The sequence below is a fragment of the Natrix helvetica genome, assembly GCF_964273705.1.
Source record: "Natrix helvetica genome assembly, chromosome: 5".
NCBI lineage: Eukaryota > Metazoa > Chordata > Lepidosauria > Squamata > Natricidae > Natrix > Natrix helvetica.
Genome location: NC_138551.1, coordinates 4,990,986 through 5,017,232, shown reverse-complemented (window position 1 = coordinate 5,017,232; position 26,247 = coordinate 4,990,986). Strand labels below are relative to the sequence as shown.

The following is a 26,247-nucleotide window of genomic DNA, read 5'->3' as shown; positions in this document are numbered from 1 at the left end:
ACCTGTAGGAAATGCCGGGTCTCCTGTCCAACAGGTGCAGCTGCAAAACGCTCAGCTGGGGTGCTCAGCTCCTGCACCCAGTCAGCCAGTTTGGGCCCGGTGCCTTGGAATAAGGAGGCAAAGGAAGGGAGATGGGGCGGAGGATGGCTGTAAAATTGAGGAAAAGGGGGTCAGGATCTTGCTTTCTATCTTCCATCAACAGAAGAGATAGTCCTCAACTTACATCCACAACTGAGCTCCAAAATTTCCATTGCCGAGCAGACCGTTAAGTACATTTTCCCCATTTCATGACCTTTCTTTACACCATCGTTTAGTGAATCGCTGAATTCTACGCTAATTCCTCTTTTAACGCCACCCCCAGCTTCTGCCACTCTTTCTACTATAGGTTCGCCATTCGCTTTTCTTACAACCGAGCGCACCTGCCAAGCTAGTAAGCGAACAGCGAGGTAAGCGAAGGGGAGGGGGAATCCGCTGTGCCACACAAATTAGATTAGCTAGGAAGCGGGAAATCCTGCTTTTTAGCTAATATAAATCGCGCGGCACAGCTGATCGTCGGAAAAAAACTGGTTCGGCCGAAACCGGTAGCATTTTATTTACGACCGGTTCGAGCATACAGCTGGCATCTTTGCTACCGGTTCAGGTGAATTGGTTCGAACCGGTAGCATTTCACCCTTGCTTCTCAACCGACAGGTGTCCCTAGTTGTATAGACACACCCAAGAAAGACGCCTTACCTTTGAATAAAAGTCTGGGCCTCACGCTTTTGCATTTTCCGGAACTGGGACAAAGGATTTCCTTTTCCTCTTGCAATTCCAGCTTCTGGATTGGCAACCTGGTCTTTAAAGTAACACAAGTGTCAGTTTGGGTGGAAAAAAGGTGCCATCTCAAGATTTGAAAACTGGAGCAGATTGGTCTAGATTTTAGCCAGTGTTTCTCAATCTTGGTGATCTGACCCAGGCTTCCTTCGAAAGCAAGAAGCAAAATCTTGGTCCCGACAAAACCTCTTTTATTTACATGAATCATTCACAGTCAGCAAGGCTTTGGCAAGCAAGTCTTTCAGAGGAATGTTTATCCACACGCACCTTATCTCGCTTGGAGAGCTGCCAGATAACTAAGGCAAAACTTGGCACAGAATCTCTTATAGTCACAAACAGAACTTTGCACTCTTGACACGATCGAATGAATGAATGGCTTCCTGCAAAAGCCCCCTCCCCCTTCGTTCCTCTTTTGTTTCCTCTGGGAGGGGCCAATCACCTCCAAGGTGTGGTTTTACACTTAAGTCAACCCTGCTTTCTTAGTTGTTCTTGTCTTCTGGCAGCTCTGCGCATGGGCACGCTGGGAACAGGCTCCAGCTGTTCCTCTGCCTCACTGCTGTCTAGTTCTCCCTCTCTGCCTCCGACGCAGAGCCCTCATATGAGCCTTTCTCAGCCCCCAGGACTGGCCCATGTTCCTCCTCAACCTCCACACTGTCTGACAGTGCTGTCAGCTCTGCTGGCCGCTGTCACGGGCCAAGTTTAATAGTAACCAAGTTTAACTTGTGTGAATGCAGCGGTACTTTATCTGGCTTGAGGAAATGTGTCATGGGAGCAGGACTGCATTTAAATAATTCAAATTAGTTTTCAGCAAAGATAGCCAGGGAGGGTTAGGGTTAGGGTCAGAAAAGTTAAGATGGCGGCTGGGAAGATGCACTAAAAAAAAAAAACTTTTTTGCCCAACCAAAAAATTTTGATTTTTCTGAGCCTCCCATTCTCCCAGATTTCACGAAAATAAAATGAGACCAAATTTCATATTCAGAGCTCTCTTAACGACAAAAGTACCCAACTTTTTTTGCAGGCTGACCTGCAAGCAAGAAAAAAAAAAGGATGAAATTCTTAATCAATTGAGAGGTGTTGAATTAGAGTTTTGCCCTGTTTTATGACCTTTCTTGCCACCCTTGTTAAGTGAATCGGCTGCCGTGCTTAGGTTAGTTAACACGGTTGTTAAGTGAACCTGGCCACTGGTGGGCCACAACCCTTGGCAACTTGAAGATGGGTGGACTTCACCTCCCAGAATTCCCCAGCCAGCTGAGTTGAAGTTCACCCATCTTCAAGATCCATCACGGTGGGGAAATATCATTCAAAGCATTGAAAGCTATTCGGAAAAATGTACAAAAGAGTCGGGTTTTTTAAATGCAGGCAGTCCTCCATATGCATTTAGCGACCGTTCAAAGATACAGAGGGATGCGGGATTCTCGCATGCCTTCCACCCACTGGGCGATATTTCCTATTACCAATAGTCCTCGACTTGCATTCATTTGGAGATCTTTCAAAGTTACAACAGCGCTGAAAAAAGTGAATAAGGACCCCGTGGTCACACGATCAAAATTCAAACACTTGGCAACTGCCTCGTATTTATGACGGTTGAAGTGTCCTGGGGTCACGCAATCCCCTCTTGCGACCGTCTGACCAGCAAAGTCAAGGGGGGGAAGCCCGATTCACTCAATAACCGCAATAACTAACCTAACAACGGCATTTGATTCACTTAACAAGTGTGGCAAGAAAGGTCATAATTTGAATTATTTAAATGCAGTCCCGTTTCCATGACACATTTCCTCAAGCCAGGTAAAGTACCACTGCATTCACACAACACGCTAAACTTGGTTACTATTAAACTTGGCCTGTTGTGGCCCACCAGCGGCCAGCAGAGCTGGCGGCAGATTCGTACAGTGGGGAGGTTGGGGAGGAAGATGGGCCAGTCCTGGAGTCTGGGGAAGGCTCTGATGAGGGCTCTGTGTCGGAGGCAGAGAGGGGGCCAGGGCCATATGCCAGTTATCAGCTGCCTTCAGAGTCAGACAGCAGTGAGGCAGAAGAACAGCTGGAGCCTGTTCCCAGTGTGCGCATGCGCAGAGTTGCCAGACGAAGGGAGCAACTAAAGAACAGGGGTCGACTTGGGAGTAAGGCCACAGGTGGACGATGAATGGCCCCTCCCAGAGGAAATAACAGAGGAGCAACAGGGGAGTGGAGTTTGCAGGAGACCATGAGTTCGCTTCATTGGTTTGTGACTCTCTGAGACTCCTTGCCAAGTTCTGCAGATATCGGCCTGGCAGCTCTCCAAGCCAGATAAGGTCTGTGACCATAAATCCTCCCTGGAAAGACTTTGCTGGATGTGAATGAGCAGAATTCACAGTCAATCAATAAAAGAGGTTTTTTGTCAGGACAAGGAGTTTGCTTCATGCTCTCGGGAAGCCTCCGTCAGAACAGGGTCAGCCACAGGCACAACTACATTTCCCCTTACTCTGCTGCCCAAAATTCACCAGGGGAGGCCCATCGAGTACCTTGGGCGTCCAGGTGCCCTCGAGGGGAGAAGAGATACCCGTAAATTTGTTCCACAAACTGGGGGACAGAATGTGTGAAGAAGGAAAAGTCGACCTGGGTACGGAAGAACTCTTCGGCCTGGCGCAGGAAATCCAGCAGCGTCTGGAGGTAGGAACGAAGTTCTGGGGAGATAGGATGGTTATGGTTGTTATACAGGTAGTCCTTGATTTACAACAGTTCGTTTAATGACTGTTTGAAGGTACGACGGCACTGGAAAATGTGACATGACAATTTTTCACACTTCCTTTCCTTTCCCTTCCCCTCCTTTTGGCTTCTTTCCTTCCCTCCCCTCCCCTCTTTCCCTTCCCTTCTTCCCTTTTCCTTTCCTTCCCTTCTCTTCTTACTACCCTTCCCTTCTTTTCTTCCCTTCCCTTCTTTCTTTTCCTCCCCTCCTTCCCTTCCCTTCTTCCCTTTTCCTTTCCTTCCCTTCTCTTCTTACTACCCTTCCCTTCTTTTCTTCCCTTCCCTTCTTTCTTTTCCTCCCCTCCTTCCCTTCCCTTCTTCCCTTTTCCTTTCCTTCCCTTGTCTTCTTACTACCCTTCCCTTCTTTTCTTTCCTTCCCTTCTTTCCTTCCCTTCTTTCTTTTCCTCCCCTCCTCCCCTCCTTCCCTTTTCCTTTCCTTCCCTTCTTTCTTCCTTTCCCTTCTATCCTTTCCTTCCCTTCTTCCCTTCCCTTCTTTCTTTTCCACCCCTCCTCCCCTCCCCTCCTTCCTTTCCCTTCTTTCCTTTCCTCCCCTCACCCCTTCCCTACTTCCCTTTCCCTTCCCTTCCCTTCTTTCCTTTCCTCCCCTCCCCTCCCTCCCTTCCCTTCTTTCCTTCCTTCCTTCCTTCCCTTCCCTTCCCTCCTTCCCTTCCCTCCTTCCCTTTTCCTTTCCTTTCCTTTCTTTTCCTTCCCTTCCAAGCTTCATAACCTGTTTTTTTTAAACTAAATGCCATGGATGGAAGAAGGTGGGTTCTTGTTCCTCATCTCCTTCTATTGTAATCCCATCCTTATTAAGAAAGACGAGAGCTTCTATTCCTTGCAACCGAGAAAGAGGGATTCTTGCCTTATTCAGACTAATGCTATTAAAATCAGCCAATTTAAAAAAAGAGGCTAAATAGCAGGAATAGTAGCCTGAGTGCCTGATTCAGGTGTTTCCGAGGGGCTCAAAACAAGGAAGGAGAGTCGCATTTATGGGGAAATTAGCTTATTATCCAAAACCCTTACGTAAAAAGCGGCTAATGGATTTCATACAGAACCACTCATTTTCCCAACACGCCAAAATGATAAACGTAAGAATAAACGTCGCGTACAAAACTCATTATTTCCCCATTTTGCCGTATCCCTGATGGCAAATTACCACCCTGAAAATCACGGTTTCACTGTGCAGAAAAGAACAGAAAACTACCTGTACAGTAGAAGAAAAGGGAGGTTAGTCCTAAAAAAAAAGAAAAATTCAAACTGTTTCCTGTAATCCTCCTTTCCCCAATCACAAAATCGAAGCCATGAAAGCTCAAAAAAAAACCAACAAACCCCACAGTGGGGTTTTAATCCGTCATCTTTATCTCCCCCGTAGATGGCCAGTACCAGATCCCAGGCTGGACTAGATGACCTTTAAAGTCTCCTCCAACCAGGGGTGAAATCCAGCAGATTCTGAAAGGTTCTGGAGAACCAGTAGCGGAAATTTTGAGTAGTTCGGAGAACCGGCAAATACCATTTCTGGCTGGCCCCGCCCCATCTATTCTCTGCTTCCTGAGTCCCAGCTGATCAGGAGGGAATGGGGATTTTGCAGTAACCTTCCCCTGCCACGCCCACCAAGACACGCCCACAGAACCAGTAGTAAAAAAAATTGAATTTCAGCACTGCCTCCAACTCTATGATTACAGGTAGTCCTTGGACTTTTTATTTTTGGAATTTGAGTCAGAAGCACCGAAGCTTCCAGGTCAAAAGGATTAGTCGGTGACATCACCGCTGCCCTGGGGACCCCCAGTTGGGGGCTCTTTCCGTGTCCCCCAAGAAGCTGGAGGGAAGGATGAGAGTTCAACCCTGGCCCATGGCAGCTCCTGGGTCTCAAACGTGGGCTTGAAAACTTTTTTACTATCGGTTCTTTGGGCGTGGCTTGATGGGCGTGGCTTGATGGGCGTGGCTTGATGGGCGTGGCAGGGGAAGGATCAGAGATGGTATTCAGCCAGTTCTGACAGGTTCTGGAGAACCGGTAGCAGAAATTTTGAGTAGTTCGGAGAACCGGCAAATAGGCTGGCCACTCCCCCGCTGCCTCCCAGCTGATCTTCTTTTGTTGCCCTGAGCAGGAAAACAGAGCTGGAAAGCAGGTAAGCGGGATGGGGAGGGAATGGGGATTTTGCAGTATCCTTCCCCTGCCACACCCACAAAGCCACGCCCACAAAGCCACACCACACCCACAAAGCCACGCCCAGAAAACCGGTAGTCAAATAATTGGAATCCCACCACTGGGAAGGATACTGCAAAATCCCCATTTCCTCCCCACCCCACTAACCCACTAAGCCAATCAGCTGTGATTCAGACTTGAGAGGCAGCAAATAGATGGGGGCCGGCCAGAGGTGGTATTTGCCGGTTCTCCGAACTACTCAAAATTTAGATTTACTTTATTGTCATTGTACGTACAGACACAGTATACTCATACAACGAAATTCACTTAACACCCAGAACCAGGCCCAACACACAGGATAATTCCCGCATGCAGCCCACCCTCCTCAAAATTCCCCACCCCTAAACCACCCAAGCATAAATACCGGTCTCCGGAGCGTCGAGACACTGCATATACACCTTGCAATGTTCGCTACCGGTTCACCGAACCGGTCAGAACCGGCTGAATACCATCTCTGCTTGCTAACCTCCTGCCCAGAGTTCCAACCACTTGAGTCACCCTGCTCCTTGGTAGTCCTGGACTTAAAAAACCGTCATAAAATGGGGTTGTGTAGGGGAGGAACAGGCGGAGTCTGAGGGAGGGGTCAAATGTGTCATAAGTCACGAGTCCCTGCTCACCTGACTTAAGTCCAGCCCACCTTGAATTCCTTTCTTATCTCCCGCTCATTTCCCGTGACTGTTAGTCGGTCAGATTCTTGGATTAATGTCAAGCACCGGGAAAATCAGGAGATTCAGGCAATACAAGTGAGTATTGTATAAAGATTTCTTGTGAGCTTAAACTCTCTACAAGAATCTGACCAACTAACAGTCAAGGGAAATGAGCGAGAGATAAGAAAGGAATTCAAGGAGGGCTGGATTTAGATCTCTTGTGGGTGCTCAGGGACTCGTGACTTATGACACGTTTGACCCCTCCTTCAGGCTCAGTCTGCTTATCTCCTACAGGTTGGTCATATGAGTGGCTCATTTTATGACCATCATGACATACGACTGGTGAACAGGCAATCCTCGACTTACAACCCTTTGTTTAATAACCGTTCCAAATTACAACAGCACCGAAAATAGTGACTTGTGACCAGTTCTCACACTTACAACTGTTGCAGCGTACCCCTGGTTAAAATTTGGACACTTGGGAATTGGCGTGTATTTATGACGGCTGCATCGTCCCAGGGTCATGTGATCATCATTTGTCACCTTCCCAGCCGGTTTCCGACAAGCATAGTCAATGAGGGGAGCCAGATTCGCTTAACGACCAGATGATTCACTTAACAACTGCAGTGATTCGCTTAACCCAGTGCGGCAAGTAAGCTTGTAAAATAGAGCCAAACTCCCCTTAACAATCCTCTGACTTAGCAACGGAAAGTTTGCGCCTCAATTGTGGTTGTAAGTCGAGGAGTACCTGTGTAAGTTTCTTCAGGGGCCACATGCCACTTACCACATTGCTCTCTCTTCCCCTTGCACTTCTCCTCAGCGGCCTGAGCACAAGCTGCTGGGCTGGGTAATCGGGCGCAGGGCTGCGCATAGAAGGCACATAAGCGACGGGTTTCTGCCAGCTGTTGGTCTCCCGGCTTCCCCGAGGCAGACAGCCACTCCGAACAGCTGGGCTCCCGACTGGAGGGAGATCCTGAGTGGGAGGAAGGGGCAGACAACCATTTGGAAACTAATCAAGGAGAGAAGCAACTTAGAACTGAGGAGGAATTTCCTGACAGAACAATTAATCAGTGGAACAGAAATTGCCTCCAGAAGTTGTGAATGCCCCAACACTGGAAGTCTTTAAGAAGATGTTGGATAGCCATTTGTCTGAAACGGTATAAGGTTTCCTGCCTAGGCAGGGGGTTGGACTAGAAGACCTCCAAGGTCCCTTCCAACTCTACTATTGTATTGCATTGTATTGTATTGTACTTAAATGCAGCCTTGTGCAGCAGCTGCCAAAAAACCCAACACTGTTCTAGGCTGCATCAACAGAGGGATAGAATCAAGATCACGTGAAGAGTTAATACCACTTTATAATGCCTTGGTAAGGCCACACTTGGAATACTGCATTCAGTTTTGGTCGCCACGATATGGAAAAGATGTGGAGACTCTAGAAAGAGTCCAGAGAAGAGCAACAAAGATGATTAGGGGACTGGAGACTAAAACATATGAAGAACGGTTGCAGGAACTAGGTATGTCTAGCTTAAGAGAAAGAAGGACTAGGGGAGACATGATAGCATTGTTCCAATATCTCAGGGGTTGCCACAAAGAAGAGGGAGTCAAGCTATTCTCCAAGACACCTGAGGGCAGGACAAGAAGCAATGGATGGAAACTAATCAAGGAGAGAAGCAACTTAGATCTAAGGAGAAACTTCCTGACAGTGAGAACAATTCATCAGTGGAACAGAAATTGCCTCCAGAAGTTGTGAATGTCCCAACACTGGAAGTCTTTAAGAAGAGATTGGACAGCCATTTGTCTGAAATGGTATAGGGTTTCCTGCCTAGGCAGGGGGTTGGACTAGAAGACCTCCAAGACCCCTTCCAACTCCAGTTATTCTGTTATGCTGGGGGATTCTGGGACTTGAAGTCTACGCTTCGATCCAGCCCTTTGTTCTACTCTGCCCCCTATTGGTGAAGTTGGAGAAAGGCAGCCCCCCCCTGGGCACTCACTCTCCATCTGTTGTCGGATCCAGCCTGCAAAGGCAGTGATGCGAGTGTACACTCCCGGTTTGCCACGCTCTCCGCAGCCGGAGCCCCAGGAGGTGATTCCGTGCAAGATGTAGCGCTCCAGTGAAGGGTCCCAGCACATCAGAGGCCCTCCGGAGTCCCCCTGAAAGCAGAAAAAATTGCATGTCCAAAGCGGAAGTAGAACAGGACTGCACCCCAAGAATTAATCTCAAATTGTACAAATGAATGCTGTCAGAACATCATGGCTGAGAATAGTCTAGGAGAGGGTCATAGAGACTCAGATCCTAGATCAGCGATGGCGAACCTTTTTTGGCTCGCGTGCCATAAGTGGAGGGAACACAGGGGGGGTCGTGTGCGGGCTTGCCGCACCCATAATGCAATGTGCAACCCTCCCCCAGTGTGCATGCGCACACTACATGCGCAGCACCCCATTTTTTGCATGCTTTTTTCGCTCTCCCCAGGCTCCAGAGGCTTTATAGGAGCCTTGAGAGGGCAAAAACAGCCTCCCCTCCCCCCGAAGCCCTCCGGAGGCTTCAGGGACCTTCAGGACGCTTCCCTGAAGCCATCAAAATGAACCTCTGAGCAAACCGGACGTCCGTTCCTGAACTTCCGGTTTGCCCATAGAGCCGTTTTTTTGCACTCCGGAGGCTTCAGGGAAGCTCATGAAGCCTCCGGAGGGCCTCCGGGGGGGGCGGGGAGGCTCTTTTCGCCCTCCCCAGGCTCCTATAAAGCCTCTGGAGCCTGGGGAGAGCGAAAAATGGCTTTAAAAAAGGGTGAACTCAGCTGACAAATGGCTCCGCGTGCTACCTGTGGCACGCGTGTCATAGGTTCGCCATCACTGTCCTAGACCAAGGTTGGGCAACTACCGGTATGGCCCCTTCATGAGCTGTGGATTTCAATTCCCAGAATTCCTGAGCCAGTCGGCTCCAGAGCCTAGTTTGCTAACCCGTCCTAGCCCATCACCTTTGCCACTGTCTCCATCAGCCCCTCACCGGGCAGGGAGTGACCGTCCCATCTCTTCCCTGCAGGCCCCTCTCCCTCTCGGACCCTCACCTGACAGGAGTCGATGCCGCCAGAGAGGTACCCAGCGCAGAACATGGCATTGCTCACCCGCTGGCTCCCAAGAGCCCCTCGGCACAGGTCTTGGGCCAGGATCGGTACCTGAGCTTCCATGACGACTTCAGCAGGCGGCCCGTCTAGGAGAGAAGCAGACGGATGTATGAATGGCCGCCACCACCCAGGGACCCTCCCTGCTGATTCTCTCCCCCTTGGCAGGCAAAAGGTCAACTGGGCCCCAGATGAGACGCTGCAAGAGGACAATTTCAGCTCTTCCCTTCCTCCTTTGATCCAGATCCGGATTTTATGAGCAGCCGGAGACGTTGCAACTCTCATATATACGATTCATTGGCCGAGCCTCGGAAGTTTGATCATAGGAATGCCGCAACGGTCATAAGTGTGAAAAATGATCATGTTTTTTTTTTAATGCTGTGTTGTGGTCTGCCAGTGGCCAGTGGAGCTGGCAGCAGAGTTGGGCAGTGAGGAGGTTGGGGAGGAGCATGGGCCTCCCCTGGAGGCTGGGGAAGGCTCGGACGAGGGCGCTGCGTCGGAGGCAGAAATGGGGCCGAGGCCGTCTGGCAGTTCTCAGCTGCCTTCGGAGTCAGACAGCAGTGAGGCAGAGGAACAGCTGGAGCCTGTTCCCAGTGTGCGCATGCGCAGAGCTGCCAGAAGAAAAGAACAACTCAAAAATCAGGATAGACTTGGGAGTAAAGTCACAGGTGGAAGGTGATTGGACCCTCCCATAGGAAATAAAAGAGGAGCGAGAGGGGAGGGGGCTTTTGCAGGAAACAATTCGTTCGTTAGATTCGTTTCGGGAGTGTGAAGATCTGTCCGTGAATCTCAGAGGCTCTGTGCCCAGCCTTTCCTTGCACAGCACCTCATTTGGACAATATTGACATGGCAGTTTTCCAAGCTAGATAACGTCTGTGGTCATAAATACGCCTTTGAAAGACTGTTTGCCAGGCCTTGTTGAAGGTGAAGGAGGGGAATTTACATTCCTTTAATAAAAAAGGTTTTCTTGTGACCAGGACTCTGCCTTGGGCTTTGCGGGGAAGCCTCAGTCAGAACATGCCATTCTAATGGTCCAGTGGTGGGTTGCAGGCAGTACAGGCATACCAGAGCCTGCCCGGAGCACCGGATACCGTTCTGGTACGGTGCTCCGGAGGGCCCACCTGCCCGTCCGAGCTTCTTACTTATCTTTTAAGGCTTCCACATACAGCGCCTGCGCGACGCTCCACTGAGCAGCTGGAGAATTGCAGAGGCGGTAAGACACATGAGCGCATCCATGTGGATGCCACCAGGCCGCTTCCAACCGTACTGGTTGGAACGGGACCCGGAACCCACCACTGTACTGGTCCCTAAATAACTGGTTGTAAGTCAAGGACTACTTTTAATAAATAAACATGTAACCGCTAGGAACTAAAAGTGACTTGATGGCAGATAATCAATCAATCAATCAACTTTTCCAAAGTTTTGGATTTTGTAAGTAGCCCTCAACTTACAATGGTTCATTCAGCGACCGTTAGAAATTACAACGGAAATGACAAAAGAGACTTGTGACCGTTTTTCACACTTACGACCCTTGGAACATCCCCATGGTCACGTCATCAAAAGTTAGACTCTTGGCAACTGACTTGTATTGATGACGGTTGCAATGTCCCGGGGTCCCCTTTTTGTGACCGTCTGCTAAGCAAAGTCAATGGGGAAGCCAGATTCACTTAACAACCATGTTCCTGACTGCAACGCTTCACTTAACAATGGTGGGGGAAAGGGTGTAGATTGGAGCCAAACTCACTTCATCACCGTCTTGCTTAGCAACAGAAATGTGGGGCTCAATTGTGGTCGTAAACCGAGGACTACCTGTAATTCCCTGGCCTGCCTGTTGTGGCCCGCTAGTGGCTAGCAGAGCTGGCAGCAGATTCGGACAGCGAGGAGGTTGGGGAGGAAGATGGGCCAGTCCTGGAGTCTGGGGAAGGCTCTGGTGAGGGCTCTGTGTCGGAGGCAGAGAGGGGGCCAGGGCCGTATGCCAGTTATCAGCTGCCTTCGGAGTCAGACATCAGTGAGGCAGAAGAACAGCTGGAGCCTGTTCCTGAAATGCTCAAGCGCAGAGTTGCCAGACGAAGGGAAGAGCTAAAGAACAGGGGTCGACTTGGGAGTAAAGCTACAAGGGGACGATGAATGGCCCCTCCCAGAGGAAATAAAAGAGGAGCGACAGGGGAGTGGAGTTTGCAGGAGACCATGAGTTCGCTTCATTGGTTCCTGACTCTCCGAGGCTCCTTGCCAAGTTCTGCAGATCTCAGCCTGGCAGCTCTCCAAGCCAGAGAAGGTCTGTGACTGTAAATCCTCCTTTTGAAAGACTTTGCTGGGTATGAATGAGCAAAATCCACAGCAAATTAATGAAAGGGGTTTTTTGTCGGGACACAAACGCTGCCAGGCTTTGTAGCCTTAATTCAAGCCATCTCAAAGGGAGCAGAGGTCTCGACCTCCGAGTCCCCCAGCCCCAGCCTTACCTTCATAGAGCGAGCCCCAGCCGATGATGTAGCAGACGACCTCATGGCTCATCGCCGCGGCCCCTTCCGGGAGGCACACAGGTGTCACCCAGGCCGAGGGGCGCACATGAGCGCTCAGTTCCAGCAAAGCCACATCCGCCTGGAAGGTCTTTGGGTCGAACTACGGAAAGAGAAACCGGTCGTTGCTATGGGGGGGAAAGAGCATCAAGCAGCCACGGGGATCAGGGTTGGGAGCGGGGTCTTTCTCGCCATGTGCCTGGAGACATCCGAACTAGACTGGGTAGGTTTCTCTGTGTCATATAAGAGATCTGCATAATTTTGTATTTATTTATTTATCTTGCCATGTTTATGTAGTGTAAAATTGGAGGTGGTGAGCTGCATGCAACAAAATTTCATTTTTAATGTATGCTGATTAGAGTACATTCAAAGTGACAATAAAGTTATTGTATTGTATTCTGTTCTGTTCCACTCATTTTCACCCATTGTATTGTATTGTATTGTATTCTAATGTTCTATTCTGTTCTACTTATTTTCTCTACTCTATTCTATAATTTCTATTCTATTCTGTTCTAGTTCTATTTGTTTTCTGTATTGTATTCTATTCTAGTCTATCCTACTCATTTTCTCTATTCTATCATTTCTATTCTATTCTACTCTACTTATTTTCTCTACTCTATTCTATAATTTCTATTCTATTCTGTTTTACTTATTTTCTCTATTCTATAATTTCTGTTCTATTCTATTCTATTTATTTTCTCTACTCTATTCTATAATTTCCATTCTAATCTACTATATTCATTTTCTCTATTGTGCTGTATTGTATTGTATTCTACTGTATTGTATTCTATTCTATCCTACTCATTTTCTCTATTCCATCATTACTATTCTATTCTACTTATTTTCTCTATTCTATAATTTCTATTCTATTCTATTCTATTCTACTTATTTTCTCTACTCTATTCTATAATTTCTATTCTATTCTGTTCTAGTTCCATTCATTTTCTGTATTCTATTCTATTCTGTTCTATTCTATCCTACTCATTTTCTCTATTCTATCATTACTATTCTATTACATTCTACTTATTTTCTCTACTCTATTCTATTTCTATTCTATTCTGTTCTAGTTCTATTCATTTTCTCTATTGTATTCTATTGTATTGTACTGTAGTCTATCCTACTCATTTTCTCTATTCTATCATTTCTATTCTATTCTACTTATTTTCTCTATTCTATAATTTCTGTTCTATAATTTCTCTTCTCTTCTCGTTGTATTCATTTTCTCTATTGTATTCTATTCTATCCTACTCATTTTCTCTATTGTATAATTTCTATTCTATTCTGCTTATTTTCTCTACTCTATTCTATAGTTTCTGTGCTATAATTTCTGTTCTGTTCTGTTCTGTTCTGTACTCCACTCCACTGCAAATGATGGCCAGGAGCAGACAGCAGGCTCACCTTGGGGTGTAGTAGGATGCGTCTGACGGGCGCCACCTGTTCACCTTCATCCCGCTTGCTTAGATCATAGTCCCCCAGGACCACGGACCAGGCCAGTTCATTTCGGCTTCTACCGGCAGGAGATAAACCCGGAAATTGTCAAATGCGGCACCCCATAACCCTGCTCCTTCCCTTACTTCTCCACCCTGACGCAGGTGTTAACAGGGATACAGGTAGTCCTCGACGTACGACCACAATGGATCCCCAGCTTTTTGTTCCTAAGCGAGACATGTGTGAAGTGAGTTTTTGTCCCCCTTTTTACGACCTTTCTTGCCACCGTTGTTAAGCGAATCACTCCAGTGGTCAAGTCAGTAAACAGGGTCGTTAAAGTGAATCTTGACTTTGCTTTAACACAAGGCTGCAAAAAAAAAAAGTCATCGCCTGACTTTCGGAAACTGCAATCGTCGTAAATGTGAACCACATCTGAATTTTGATCCCATGACCGCGGAAGGGTGCTGCAACAGTCCTAAGTGTGAGAAACAGTCATAAGTCCCTTTCTTCCATCCCATTGTAATGTCACTAAATGAACTGTTGTAAGTCGAGGACTACCTGTATTTCTCTCCCTATAGAATACTCTGAGCTTAGGGCAGTTTTCGGCACCTATGATGGAGTGCCAGAAACAGGAACACCAGCTGGCTGGTGCGCATGCCAGTTTTTTGGCTGGTTTTGGCCCATTTTAGGCCATTCTCAGGTCATTTTTGCTTTTTCTGCCGGAGCATGGAAAAACAGCCTGAAAAATGGCCAAAAATAGCCTGAAAACAGCACAGAAATGACCCAAAGCAAGCCCTGTTTTTTGGCTGTTTTTAGGCCATTTTCTGGCACTCTGACAGCCAGCGCACGCCGGAAAACAGAAGAGCAACTGGCAATGGCACACAGAGAAGGCTCTGGGTACCACCTCTAGCACCCGTGCCATCATGGCCTTAGGGCAGGGGTGTCCAAACTTGGGAACTTTAAGACTTGTGGACTTCAACTCCCAGAATTCCCCAGCCAGCCTGGCTGGGGAATTCTGGGAGTTGAAGTCCACAAGTCTTAAAGTTCCCAAGTTTGGACACCCCTGCCTTAGGGTCTCTGAGAGATGCCCCCTGCTCCAAATTAACACCTGCTCTTGCAGGTGAAACAGGTTGGGCCCTGTTTACTATTTGGATGAGCACCACGAGGAAATGCCACAAGGTGTAGGAGAAGAAGCAGGCAAAGCTGAGGTCGCCGTTAAGTAAGTCATCAGCCTACAGTCATTATATTCCCCTAAACTAGAGGGCCTCCACATTTGGCCATTTTAAGACTTGTGGACTTCAACCCCCAGAATTCCCCAGGAATTAAAAGTTGGGTGGTCTTCGGTTAACAGAAGGGACCTTAGAGGTCTTCTAGTCTAACCCCCTGCTCAAGCAGGAAAGCTTACACCTGTGCTGGCGAACCTATGGCAGGTGTGCTGAAAGTGGCACACAGAGCCATCTCTCCGGGCACACCAGCCGCCGCCCAATTGCTCTTCTGGGTTCTGGCGTGCACATGGGAGCGCCAGAAACTAAAGAGCAGCTCCTCGGCGTGCATGTGCCCGCCGGCCAGCGGGTCTTTGCGCATGCATGCATGTTAGAAACTGGAAGACCCGGTTGCTGGCCTTGCATGTGCGCGCCAGGAAACTGAGCTTCTGGTTTCTGGCACTCCCCCATGCGTGCATGGGGCAGCTGCTCTTCCGGTTCCCCGCACATGTACACACATTTCCGTTTAACTACTCGGTGCTGAAAAGGTTCGCAGCCACTGCCCTACACTATCTCAGACAAGTGGTTGTCCAATCTCTTCTTTAAAAGCCTTATTGAACACCCACAGCTTCTGGTGGCAAGTAGTTCCACTGATTAACTGCCTTTACTGTCACGAAATTCCTCCCTAGTTCTAGGTTGGTTCTCTTCTTGATTAATTTCCACCCATCGCTTCTTGTCCTGCCTTCAGGTGCTTTGGAGCAGGGGACTCCAACCTTGGCAACTTTAAGCCTGGTGGATTTCAACTCCCAGAATTCTCCTCAGGAAATTTCTCCTCAGTTCTAAGTTGCTTCTCTCCTTGATTAGTTTCCACCCATTGCTTCTTGTTCTACCCTCAGGTGCCTTGGAGAATAGTTTGACTCCCTCTTCTTTCTGGCAACCCCTGAGATATTGGAAGGCTGCTATCATGTCTCCCCTAGTCCTTCTTTTCATTAAACTAGACATACCCAGTTCCTGCAACCGTTCTTCATATGTTTTAGCCTCCAGTCCCCTAACCCTCTTTGTTGTTCTTCTCTGCACTCTTTCTAGAGTCTCCACATCTTTTCTACATCGTGGCGACCAAAACTGGATGCCGTATTCCAAGTGTGGCCTTCCCAAGGCCTTATAACACCACATAAGGGAAGGAAGGGAAGAGAGAAGAAGGGGAGAACAGAATAAGAAATAGAGGCAAGCGACGGAAGGAGCCAGTGGAACAGCCAGCCACATGAAAGCAATGAGTGCTTCACTAGAGGTCTTCAAAGAGAAGTCGGAGAGACTTTTATGGAGCCGGTCTAGGCGTGGGTCAGGCTGGATGACCTCCCCGACCCTTTCCGTAGAGACGGGAGCCCTTGTCCTTACCCGGTGAAGCAGTGGGCAGCCGTCACAATCCAAGCGCTGCCCACCAATACCCCGCTGCACATCAGCTCTCCGTTCAGCAGCACCGACACCAGCCACGGCCAGGCCCCCGGCTTCGCACGGCGGCCCCCCACGATCTTCCCCTTCGGCAGAGTCGCGTTGGGGGCAGGGACCGTGCGGCGCCCACAGGATTCTGCGAGAAAAGGTTAGATTCCAGTAACCAGCTAAAGCCGCGATGGCGAAACCTATGGCATGCGGGCCACAGGTAGCACCCACAGCCCTCTCTGCGGCCATACGAGCAGTCACCCCAGCTCAGCTCCACCGCGCATGTGCCCCAGAGGCAGGTTCCTACCGGTTCGGCCTGCCATGCCCCCAAAGTGTTTTTTCTCGGCAGTGCCAACCTCAACCAACCGGCAGTAGCAGCAGCCGGAACTCACCTCAATGCGCCAGGCGGGATTTTTAGGTCTCTGCTGCACATGTGCGGGAAAGGGGTGCATGGAGGACACTCTTGCGCATGAGTGGGTGTGTGTGTGAGGGAATGTGGGGGGACAGGGGGGAGCATGTACCCCCCACGGCACATTTTTGCTCCCGGGAGCCTTTAGGGAGGCCTACTAGGCCCAAAAAAGGCCGCGAGGGGGGGCACGGTTGGTTGTGTAGGCATGCGCAAGGGGGAAGGGACATGGGGGTGTCACACGTACATTGCATTATGGTTGTGGGTGCACACGGGCGTGCTTTCGGCACGCAACAACCAAAAGGCTAGCCATCACTGGGTGAAAGGATGTCAGAATCAGCTTTCAGATCCCCAAGCTAAACATTCACATTCATTCACACAACCCCTTGGACTGGGTGTCAGAATTAACCCATGTTCCGGCCTTGCAGAATACAGGTAGTCCTCCCCTTATGACAGGGGTGTCCAAACTTGGGAACTTTAAGACTTGTGGACTTCAACTCCCAGAATTCCCCAGCCAGCCATGCTGGCTGGGGAATTCTGGGAGTTGAAGTCCACAAGTCTTAAAGTTCCCAAGTTTGGACACCCCTGCCTTATGACCACAATTGAGCCTCAAGTGTATGTTGCTGAGCGGAACGCGTGTGAAATGAGATTTGCCCCAGGTTACGACCTTTCTCGCCACGGGTTGTAAAGTGAATAATCAGAGCGGTGGGGAAGTGAACAACACAGTCGTTAAGTGAATCTGGCTTCCTCGAGTTAAGACCGCCATGGAGGCCAACGTTTCTGTTCTTAAGCGAGGCCTTTGTTAAGCGGGTTTCGCCCCATTTTTACGACCTTTCTGGCCACAGCTGAATCCCTGCACATGTTAAATTAATAACACGGTTGTTAAGCGAATCCTTGGACTTTGCTTGTCGGAAGGTCGCAAAAGTGGATCACATCACCCCGGGACACTGCAGCGGTCGTAAATATGAACCAATTGCCAAGCGTCTGACTGAGTGGTGGGTTTATTGGCCTGGGTCGGTGGTACAGGCAGCGACCCAGGCCTGCCATGCCCCCGAACGGTTTCTCCTACAGCGGCGCCATCTTGATTTTCAGTTCCTTGCATGCGCAGAACTATTTTCATTGCACAAATTTTGAGCATGCACAGACCTGTTTTTGTGCAAATGCGCAGACACGCGGAGTGCGCACCGAAACGGCAGTAATACCGGCAACAGCCCAACCCTGGTCTGACTGTTGATCACTCGATGCCACAACGGTTGTAAGTGTGAAAAACGGTCATAAGTTACTTTTTTCAGCGCTGTGGTAACTTTGAACGGTCACTAAATGAACTGTTATAGATCGAGGACTACCTGTACAACCAGTAAGTAATAGGAATGAATTAAGATTAGAGCAGTATTTCCCAAGCTTAATTATTTTAAGATGGGTGGACTACAATTCCCACAATTATTTTTTTGAGATGATTCCCACAATTATTTTAAGATGTGTGGACTACAATTCCCACAATTATTTTGAGATGATTCCCACAATTATTTTAAGATGGGTGGACTACAGTTCCCAGAATCCCCCAGCCAGCAGAGAGAGAGAGAGAGAGAGAGAGAGAGAGAGAGAGAGAGAGAGAGAGAGAGATGGCTCTGTGCGTGCATGTGGGTGGGTGTGTATGTGTGTACGAGCATAACTCTGGAACGCCTCGAGCAATTTTAACCAAACTCGGTACACAGATGACTTACTCTCTGGAAACAAATACTGTGGGGGTAAGAAACCCCTAACACCCCTCAGGGTGTGTGTTCTGTTAAGATACAGCCTGTCATGCCTTAAAATGGCTTCTACCGTACTGCCTTAAAATGGCTTCTATTGTGCAGCGCTGTGGAGTTGCCATGGTAACAGCTTCACAGTACTCCACAAGGGGGCTCCCTCTGGTAAGGGGGAAAATCCAACGTTAAAAATTACGTTCGGCCTGGACATTTTACCCCTATAAATAAATACCCAGGCAACGGCGGCTTATTGGCTAGTTATTACTAAAAAAGTGATGAAAACAATTTCAAATGAAATGGGAATAAAATGCAGTTTTAAATGAAATTGGGACAAAATACAATAATTTAATATAGAGAGATAAATAAAAGATGATAAAATTATATTTCGGTATCATCATCCCTACAATCCACCCCAATCCACCCCAATCTACCCCAATCTACCCCGATCTCAACGACACCCCTGGAAAAAAGGGGACTTAGGATGATTTTTCACACTTACGGCCGTTACGTCACACGGCATTCCCCATGGTCCCGTGATCAAAATTCGGGTGCCTGGCAACTGACTCAGAGTTACGACCTTCTGACAAGCCAAGTCAACGGGGAAAGAAGATTCACTTAACAACCGTGTTGCTACTTTAAGAAATGCATTGATTCGTTTAACAACCGTGGCGAGAAAGGTCGTAAAATGGGGCAAAGCTCACTGAACAAATGTCTCACAATTGGGCAGAATTGTGGTGATGTTGAGGACTATTCCTAGATTGGAAGTGTGCAGGTAGACATTTGAAAAATAAATAAATACATACGCATCTACAGATCCCAGTAAGGCTTTATACAGGCAGTCCTCGACTTATGACCGCCCATAATTTCTGTTGCTAAGAGAGTTGTTGAGCGAATTTTTCCCTGTTTTATGACCTTTCTTGCCATCGTCGTACAGTGAATCGCTGCAGGTGTTAAGTTGGTGACCTAGTTGTTAAGTGAATCTGGCTTCCCCTTGGCTTGTCAGAAGATCACAAAAGGGGATCACACGGCCCTGGGACACTGCAACCGTCGTAAATATGAGACAGTTGTCAAGTGTCGGAATTTTGAGCCCATGGCTCGGAGGATTTTGCGACAGTCGTAAATGTGAAAGAAGTTATTTTTTTCATTCCCATTGTAACTTTGGTCACTAAATAAATGGTTGTAAGTCGAGGACTGCCTTTACAACTGCATTGCAGGTAGTCCTCGACTTACAACAGTTCATTTAGTGACCAAAGATACGACAACACTGAAAAAAGCGACTTGTGATCATTTTTCACACTTACGGCCTTAGTAGGAGCCCCACGATCCTGAGATCAAAATCCATACGCTTGGCAATTGTTTCACACTTACGACTGTTTCCCGAGGTCACGTGATCCCCTTTTGCGACCTTCTGACAAGCAAAACTCAACGGGGAAGCCAGATTCACTTAACAACGGTGTTACTCATTGAACAATTGCACCGATTCACCTAACAACTGTGGCCAGAAAGGTCGTAAAATGGGGCAAAGCTCACTTTACGAATGTCTCACTTAGCCACAGAAAACTGGAGGCTCAATTGCAGTCCTAAGTCGAGGACTCTCAGCATTAAGTTTGCAGAGGGACAGATCCAACCGCCTGTCCGTAATCCGTTTCACAATATTTTGCTTTACAGATCATCGAAAACTTACAACCCTTCACTTAGTGACCATTCAAAGTTACAACGGCCTTGGGAAAAGGAACTTACAACCGGGTTTTTTTCACACTTACGGCTATTTCAACATCCCCTCAGATATCTCACTGAGCCATAGAAACACCGGGCTCAATTGTGGTCGCTAGTTGAGGAATACCCTGTTGTGCCCTGTTGACCACCGCCCCTCCAGCAGCCGAATCAGAGGAGGAGGAAGTGGAATGGGGGTCAGGGTCAACATCAGGGCAACCTGAGAGCTCTGAGGGGGAAGAGGGAATGGAAAGAGAGAGAGAGAGAGAGAGAGAGAAGGGGGGGAGCCTGGGCCGTCCGTCAGCCCTCAGACGGAGAGTCAACAGCCCCCAGGTCTGGAGGTGGCTGAGGAGGAAGAGGAGGAACAGCTGGGTCCAGTGCCTGATGCTTGGATCCACAGACAGCAGAGGAGAGGAGAGGAGAGCAGTGGAAATCTATGGGCCGGTCCTTGGGACAAAATAGCAAAAAAAAAAAAAACCTAGCTCTGGGAATAAAATGCAGGAGATGGCAATGAATAGATGGGACAGACAACTATTCATCTCCCATGCCGGACAAACTTCTTAGCCTGCGGTGAGAGGAAAACTTTTTGCCGGGGCTGCCGGCACTCCTAATAAAGGAATCTTTGAGTTCACTTCAGAAGGTTGGTCATGTTTGGGGAGCTGGGTCAGAACATGCCTGTAGACAAGCCTGAAAGTTATTCCTGTTGCCTTGTTGTTGTTAGTTGCAAAGTCGTGTCCGACCCATCGCAACCCCATGGACAACCTTCCTCTAGGCCAGTGGTGGGTTCCGGAACCTGTTGCAACCGGTACGGTGCAACGGGGCCCAGCAACCACATGAATGCACGCAGCACGCATATGCATCCTTACCTCCTGCAACGCTCTGCAACACCTCCGCGATGCTCCAGCTTCTCGGCAGGTGAGGAACAAGGGTGGGCGAGTGGGCCCTCTGGAGCACTGTACCAAAACGATACCCGGTGCTCCCGGCAGGCACCAATACACCCGTACCGGGGCATACCGCCTGCAACCCACCACTGTTCTAGGCCTTCCTGTCCTCTACCATCCTCCGGAGTCCATTTTAGCTCACGCCGAGTGCTTTGGTGACTCCATCCAGTCACCTCCTTCTTTGTTCCTATGTGAGGAAAATTAATCGCCCATCCCTGTTCCAGACGCTGCTTTTAGTAAATACTAAAGATAGTAAATGTTTGGCTCCGAGACGGAAAGCTGTAGAACAGCCGGACGGTGTCTGAGCGCCAGGCTCCTTCTGCTGCCCTCCTCTGTCAAGCTTAATCCCCATTAAGAGGGTAACTGGACTGTCCCGTGAGGTCAGCCCTTCAGCTTGGCGGCCCCTTCAGACCCAACGCTGACCTCGCTCCTAAAACGAAAACAGCGGGGAAGCAAAACTGGCGCATCAGCCCGGTCTGTTTCTCCAGATCCCCGCTGAGGGCTCGAGGTTGCGAAAGGGAAATGGTGCCATCGCACCGCATGGGATCCAACCTCACACGCACACAAGCAGACGAATGACGCGGGATGCTCGTATGCCCCTCCACCCACTGGGCGATACTCCCTATTACTGGTAGTCCTCGACTTACAACAGTTCCTTTGGCGATCGTCCAAAGTTACGACGACACTGGGAAAAAGTGGTTTGCGGCCGTTTTCCACAACCTTTGCAGCATGGGATCGAAATTTAGATGCTTGCCAATTGATTCATAGTTATGACAGTTCCTATGTCCCGGGTGTCATGTGATCAAAATAAAGGGGCTTGGCAACTGATTCAGACTTGCGACCATTGCAGCATCCCGGGGTCGTGCCGTGATCCCCTTTTGCGACCTTCGGACAAGCAAAGTCAATGGCGAAGCCAGATTCATTTATCAACCGGGTTATTCGCTTATCCACCGTAAGCGATTCGCTTAACAATGGTGGCCAGAAAGGTGGTAAAATGGGGCAAAACTCACTGAGCGAGTGTCTCGCTTAGCAGCGGGGACATTCTGGGCTCCGTTGCGGTCGTACGTCGAGGTATACCTGTACTCTGAGGACAGGTGTCATTCGTGCCAAAGATGCTCTAACCTGGAATAGGCTGATCGGCCACCGAGTTCGAATCCTCCACATCATTTCCCAGCTCTGCAAGTGAATAAGGAAACAACACAAAATCAACAACGTCTCCTTGCAGCCCTCCTACGCAATCGGCTTTTAATTCCGGGACAAGAATGCACAAACCACAATTTTTATGTACAGGTAATCCTCCATTTAGAGCAGTTCATTTAGTAGCCATTCAAAGTCACAAAAGCACTGAAAAGAGTGACTTAGGACCGTTTTTCCACACTTATGACCGTTGCATCATCCCCGTGATCATGTGATCGAAAATTCAGACGCTCGGCAACTGAATTGTATTTATGACGGTTGCAGTGTCCCCCCGGGCGACGTGACCCGCTTCTGCGACCTTCGGACAAGCAAAGTCAGTGGGGAAGCCAGATTCACTTAGCGACCGTGTGACAAACTTAACAGCTGCAGGGATGCGCTTAACAGCTGCGGCGAGAAGGGTCGTAAAATGGATCCAAATTCACTGAGCCAATGTTTCACTCAGCCAAAGAAATTTCAGGCTCAATTGTGGTCGTAAGTCGAGGACTCCCTGGATTAATTATTGCTGGGGAGTGAGAGCAAAGGGGTAAGGTTGGAAAAGAGGACATTCAGAGGGAAACCTAAACTGGCTTTAATTTAATTTCCCTGGAATATTGCATTCGTTAAATGGAAATAATTTTAAGAGAGGAACTGAGGGTCTTGGGGTACATACCAAAGGTGGGTTCCTACCGGTACGGTACAGTTCAATTTACAATAGCAGAGTTGGGAGGGACCTTGGAGGTCTTCTAGTCCAACCCCCTGCCTAGGCAGGAAACCCTACACCACTTCAGACAAATGGCTATCCAACATCTTCTTTAAAAATTTCCAGTGTTGGAGCATTCACAACTTCTGGAGGCAATTTCTGTTCCACTGATGAATTGTTCTCACTGTCAGAACATTTGTCTTTAGTTCTAAATTGCTTCTCTACTTGATTAGTTTCCACCCATTGCTTCTTGTCCTGCCCTCAGGTGCTTTGGAGAATAGTTTGACTCCCTCTTCTTTGGGGCAACCCCTGAGATATTGGAAGACTGCTATCATGTCTCCCCTGGTCCTTCTTTCTCTTAAGCTAAACATCCCCAGTTCCTGCAACCGTTCTTCATATGTTTTAGTCTCCAGTCCCCTAATCCTCTTTGTTGCTCTTCTCTGCACTCTTTCTAGAGTCTCCACATATTTTTTACATCGTGGCGACCAGAACTGAATGCCGTATTCCAAGTGTGGCCTTACCAAGGCATTATAAAGTGGTATTAACCCTTCACGTGATCTTGATTCTATCCCTCTGTTGATGCAACCTAGGACTGTGTTGGCTTTTTTGGCAGCTGCTGCACACGGCTGGCTCATATTTAAATGGTTGTCCACTAGGACTCCAAGATCCCTCTCACGGTTACTACTATTGAAGAAGGTACCACCTATACTGTATCTGTGCATTTCGTTTCTCTTGCCTAAATGTAAACCCTTACTAACTTTTTTCACCATTGAATTTCATTTTATTAGATAGTTGCTGCCCATCCTGTGAGAGTCCACACCTGTACTTTTATCCATGGGGAATCAGTCCACATTGCTGGCTGGCTCGAGGGGAGGTGGGATTTGCACGCCCCTCCTCCCCTGGCACAGTCCCAGGGCAGGGAAAGATCTTGCACTCACAAAAGGAGCAAATTGGCCTGTTGAGTGTACATGTCTCAGCAGGGACAGGGAGTGTTTTGGGCAAGAATTTGAGGTCTTAGAGGGGAAGTGGCTGCTACGCTTGGGGCCGCGTGCCATGGAGAAGCCGGAGGGCTGGCATCGGCTCTTTGGCCTTTCTGAAAATCTGCAAAATTGGAAGCGTGCCAGAAAGTCTTGGCGTCATCAGAACGCAGAACATCCCTGCACCCTGCTGTGAATGGGAGGAGGACCAGAAGGCTCCCCAGAACCCATGACGTTCTCTTGCGATGCCGCGATGGACTCTTGTTAGCTGGGTTGTGCTTTGATGGCACACAGCCAGCAGTCTTTGTGGCACGGGGCAGCATTAAAACACAGGGAGGGAAGGAGGGAGGAGAGGAAAGAAATGAGGGAGAGAGGGAGGAAGGAAAGGAGAGGAAAGAAAGAAGGGGGGGAAGCGGGATTGAAGAAAGGAAAATGAGAGGAAAGAAAGGAAGGAGGGAGGAAGTAAATAAGAGGAAAGAAAGGAGGGGGGAAGGATTGAAGGAAGGGAAAGGAGAGGAAAGAAAGAAGGGAGGAAAAATTGAAGGGATGAAGTAAATGAGAGGAAAGAAAGAAGAGAGGAAGAATTGAAGGGAGGAATAAACAGGGTGAATTAGAAATTCAAGTGGGTTAGACAGAATGTGGGTTAGACAGCATCACCACCAGATGGATTCGTAACTGGCTGACCAATCACACTCAACGTGTAGTCCTCAATGGAACTGCATCTACATGGAGGGAGGTATGCAGTGGAGTACCCCAAGGCTCTGTTTTAGGCCCAGGACTCTTCAACATCTTCATCAATGATAAATGGGGAACTCATCAAATTTGCAGATGACACCAAGCTGGCAGGAATAGCCAACACTCCAGAAGACAGGCTAAAGATACAGAAGGATCTTGACAAGCTTGAACATTGGGCACTAATCTAATAAAATGAAATTCAATGGTGAAAAGAGTAAGGTTCTACATTTAGGCAAGTAAAACGAAATGCACAGGTACAGTATAGGTGGTAGCTTGCTCAACAGTAGTAACTGTGAAAGGGATCTTGGAGTCCCAATGGACAACCCTTTAAATAGGAGCCAGCCGTGTGCAGCAGCTGCCAAAAAAGCCAACGCAGTTCTAGGCTGCATCAACAGAGGGAGAGAATCAAGATCACGTGAAGGGTTAATACCACTTTATAAGGCCTTGGTAAGGCCACACTTGGAATCCTGCATTCAGTTCTGGTTGCCACGATGTAGAAAAGATGTGGAGACTCTAGAAAGAGTGCAGAGAAGAGTAACAAAGAGGATTAGGGGACTGGAGACTAAAACATATGAAGAACGGTTGCAGGAACTGGGGATGTCTAGCTTAAGAGAAAGAAGGACCAGGGGAGACATGATAGCATTGTTCCAATATCTCAGGGGTTGCCACAAAGAAGAGGGAGTCAAACTATTCTCCAAGGCACCTGAGGGCAGAACAAGAAGCAACGGGTGGAAACTAATCAAGGAGAGAAGCAACTTAGAACTGAGGAGAAACTTCCTGACAGTTAGAACAATTAATCAGTGGAACAGAAGTTGCCTCCAGAAGTTGTGAATGCCCCAACACTGGAAGTCTTTAAGAAGGTGTTGGATAGCTATTTGTCTGAAACGGTATAGGGTTTCCTGCCTAGGCAGGGGGTTGGACTAGAAGACCTCAAAGGTCCCTTCCAACTCTGCTATTATATTGTAAGTAAATGAGAAGAAAGGAAGGAGGGAGGGAGGGAGGAAGAATTAAAGGAAAGAAGGAAGGAAATGAGTGGAAAGAAGAGAGGAAGGAAGAATTGAAGGAAGGACGGAAAGGAGAGGAAAGGAGGGAGGGAGGAAATGAGAGGAAAGAAAGACGGGAGGAAGGAAGGATTGAAGGAAGGAAGAGAAATAAGAGGAAAGAAAGGAGGGAGGGAGAAAGGAAAGGAAAGAAAGAAGGGAAGAAGGAAGAATTGAAGAAAGGAAGGAAATGAGAGGAAGAAGGGAGGGAGGAAGAGAGGAAGGAAGGAACTCTCAGCTTACGGGTACAAGGCCTGCTCCAATTCCCGCAGTCCCCCGAGAGGCAGGATCCGCACCCCTTGCACTCCTGCAGACGCCAGCTGTGCTCCAACAGGGCCTCCTCCAGCGAAAGCAGGGCGGCTTTCATGGCAGCTTCGAGCACCAAGGTCCCGCGGTTGGACAACACTGGGGAGAGGGGGACAAAGCAGCAGTGTGTGGGGCGCCACCAGCTTCCCTGCCCACCAGCTCAAAGGGGGAAATATATCCTACAGCCGGGCCTCTCCTAATTTGGCCACTTTTAAGACGGGCGGACTTCAGCTCCCAGAATTCCCCAGCCAGCAAGGCCACAGGTGGACGGTGAATGGCCCCTCCCAGAGGAAATAGAAGAGGGGCGAAAGGGGAGTGGAGTTTGCAGGAGACCATTAGTTCGCTTAATTGGTTTGTGACTCTCCGAGGCTCCTTGCCAAGTTCTGCAGAGTTTTGGAGAGCCTGGCAGCTTCCAAGCCAGA

At 48.6% G+C, this 26,247-nt stretch overlaps 1 protein-coding gene across 1 annotated transcript in view; it reads right to left on the bottom strand.

Moving 5' to 3' along the window:
- Positions 1–26,247, bottom strand: part of PRSS56 (serine protease 56) — a gene marked incomplete at its 5' end in the record, with an annotated part of 38,871 nt that overhangs the window by 10,782 nt on the left and 1,842 nt on the right. The window contains 11 exons of the mRNA XM_081956288.1: positions 3–147; positions 733–835; positions 3,312–3,473; positions 7,169–7,357; positions 8,376–8,535; positions 9,447–9,589; positions 11,960–12,119; positions 13,415–13,523; positions 16,042–16,231; positions 22,014–22,067; positions 25,763–25,924. Of these exons, the coding sequence (XP_081812414.1) occupies positions 3–147; positions 733–835; positions 3,312–3,473; positions 7,169–7,357; positions 8,376–8,535; positions 9,447–9,589; positions 11,960–12,119; positions 13,415–13,523; positions 16,042–16,231; positions 22,014–22,067; positions 25,763–25,924 (1,577 nt within the window). The remainder of the gene's footprint in view (positions 1–2; positions 148–732; positions 836–3,311; positions 3,474–7,168; positions 7,358–8,375; positions 8,536–9,446; positions 9,590–11,959; positions 12,120–13,414; positions 13,524–16,041; positions 16,232–22,013; positions 22,068–25,762; positions 25,925–26,247) is intronic.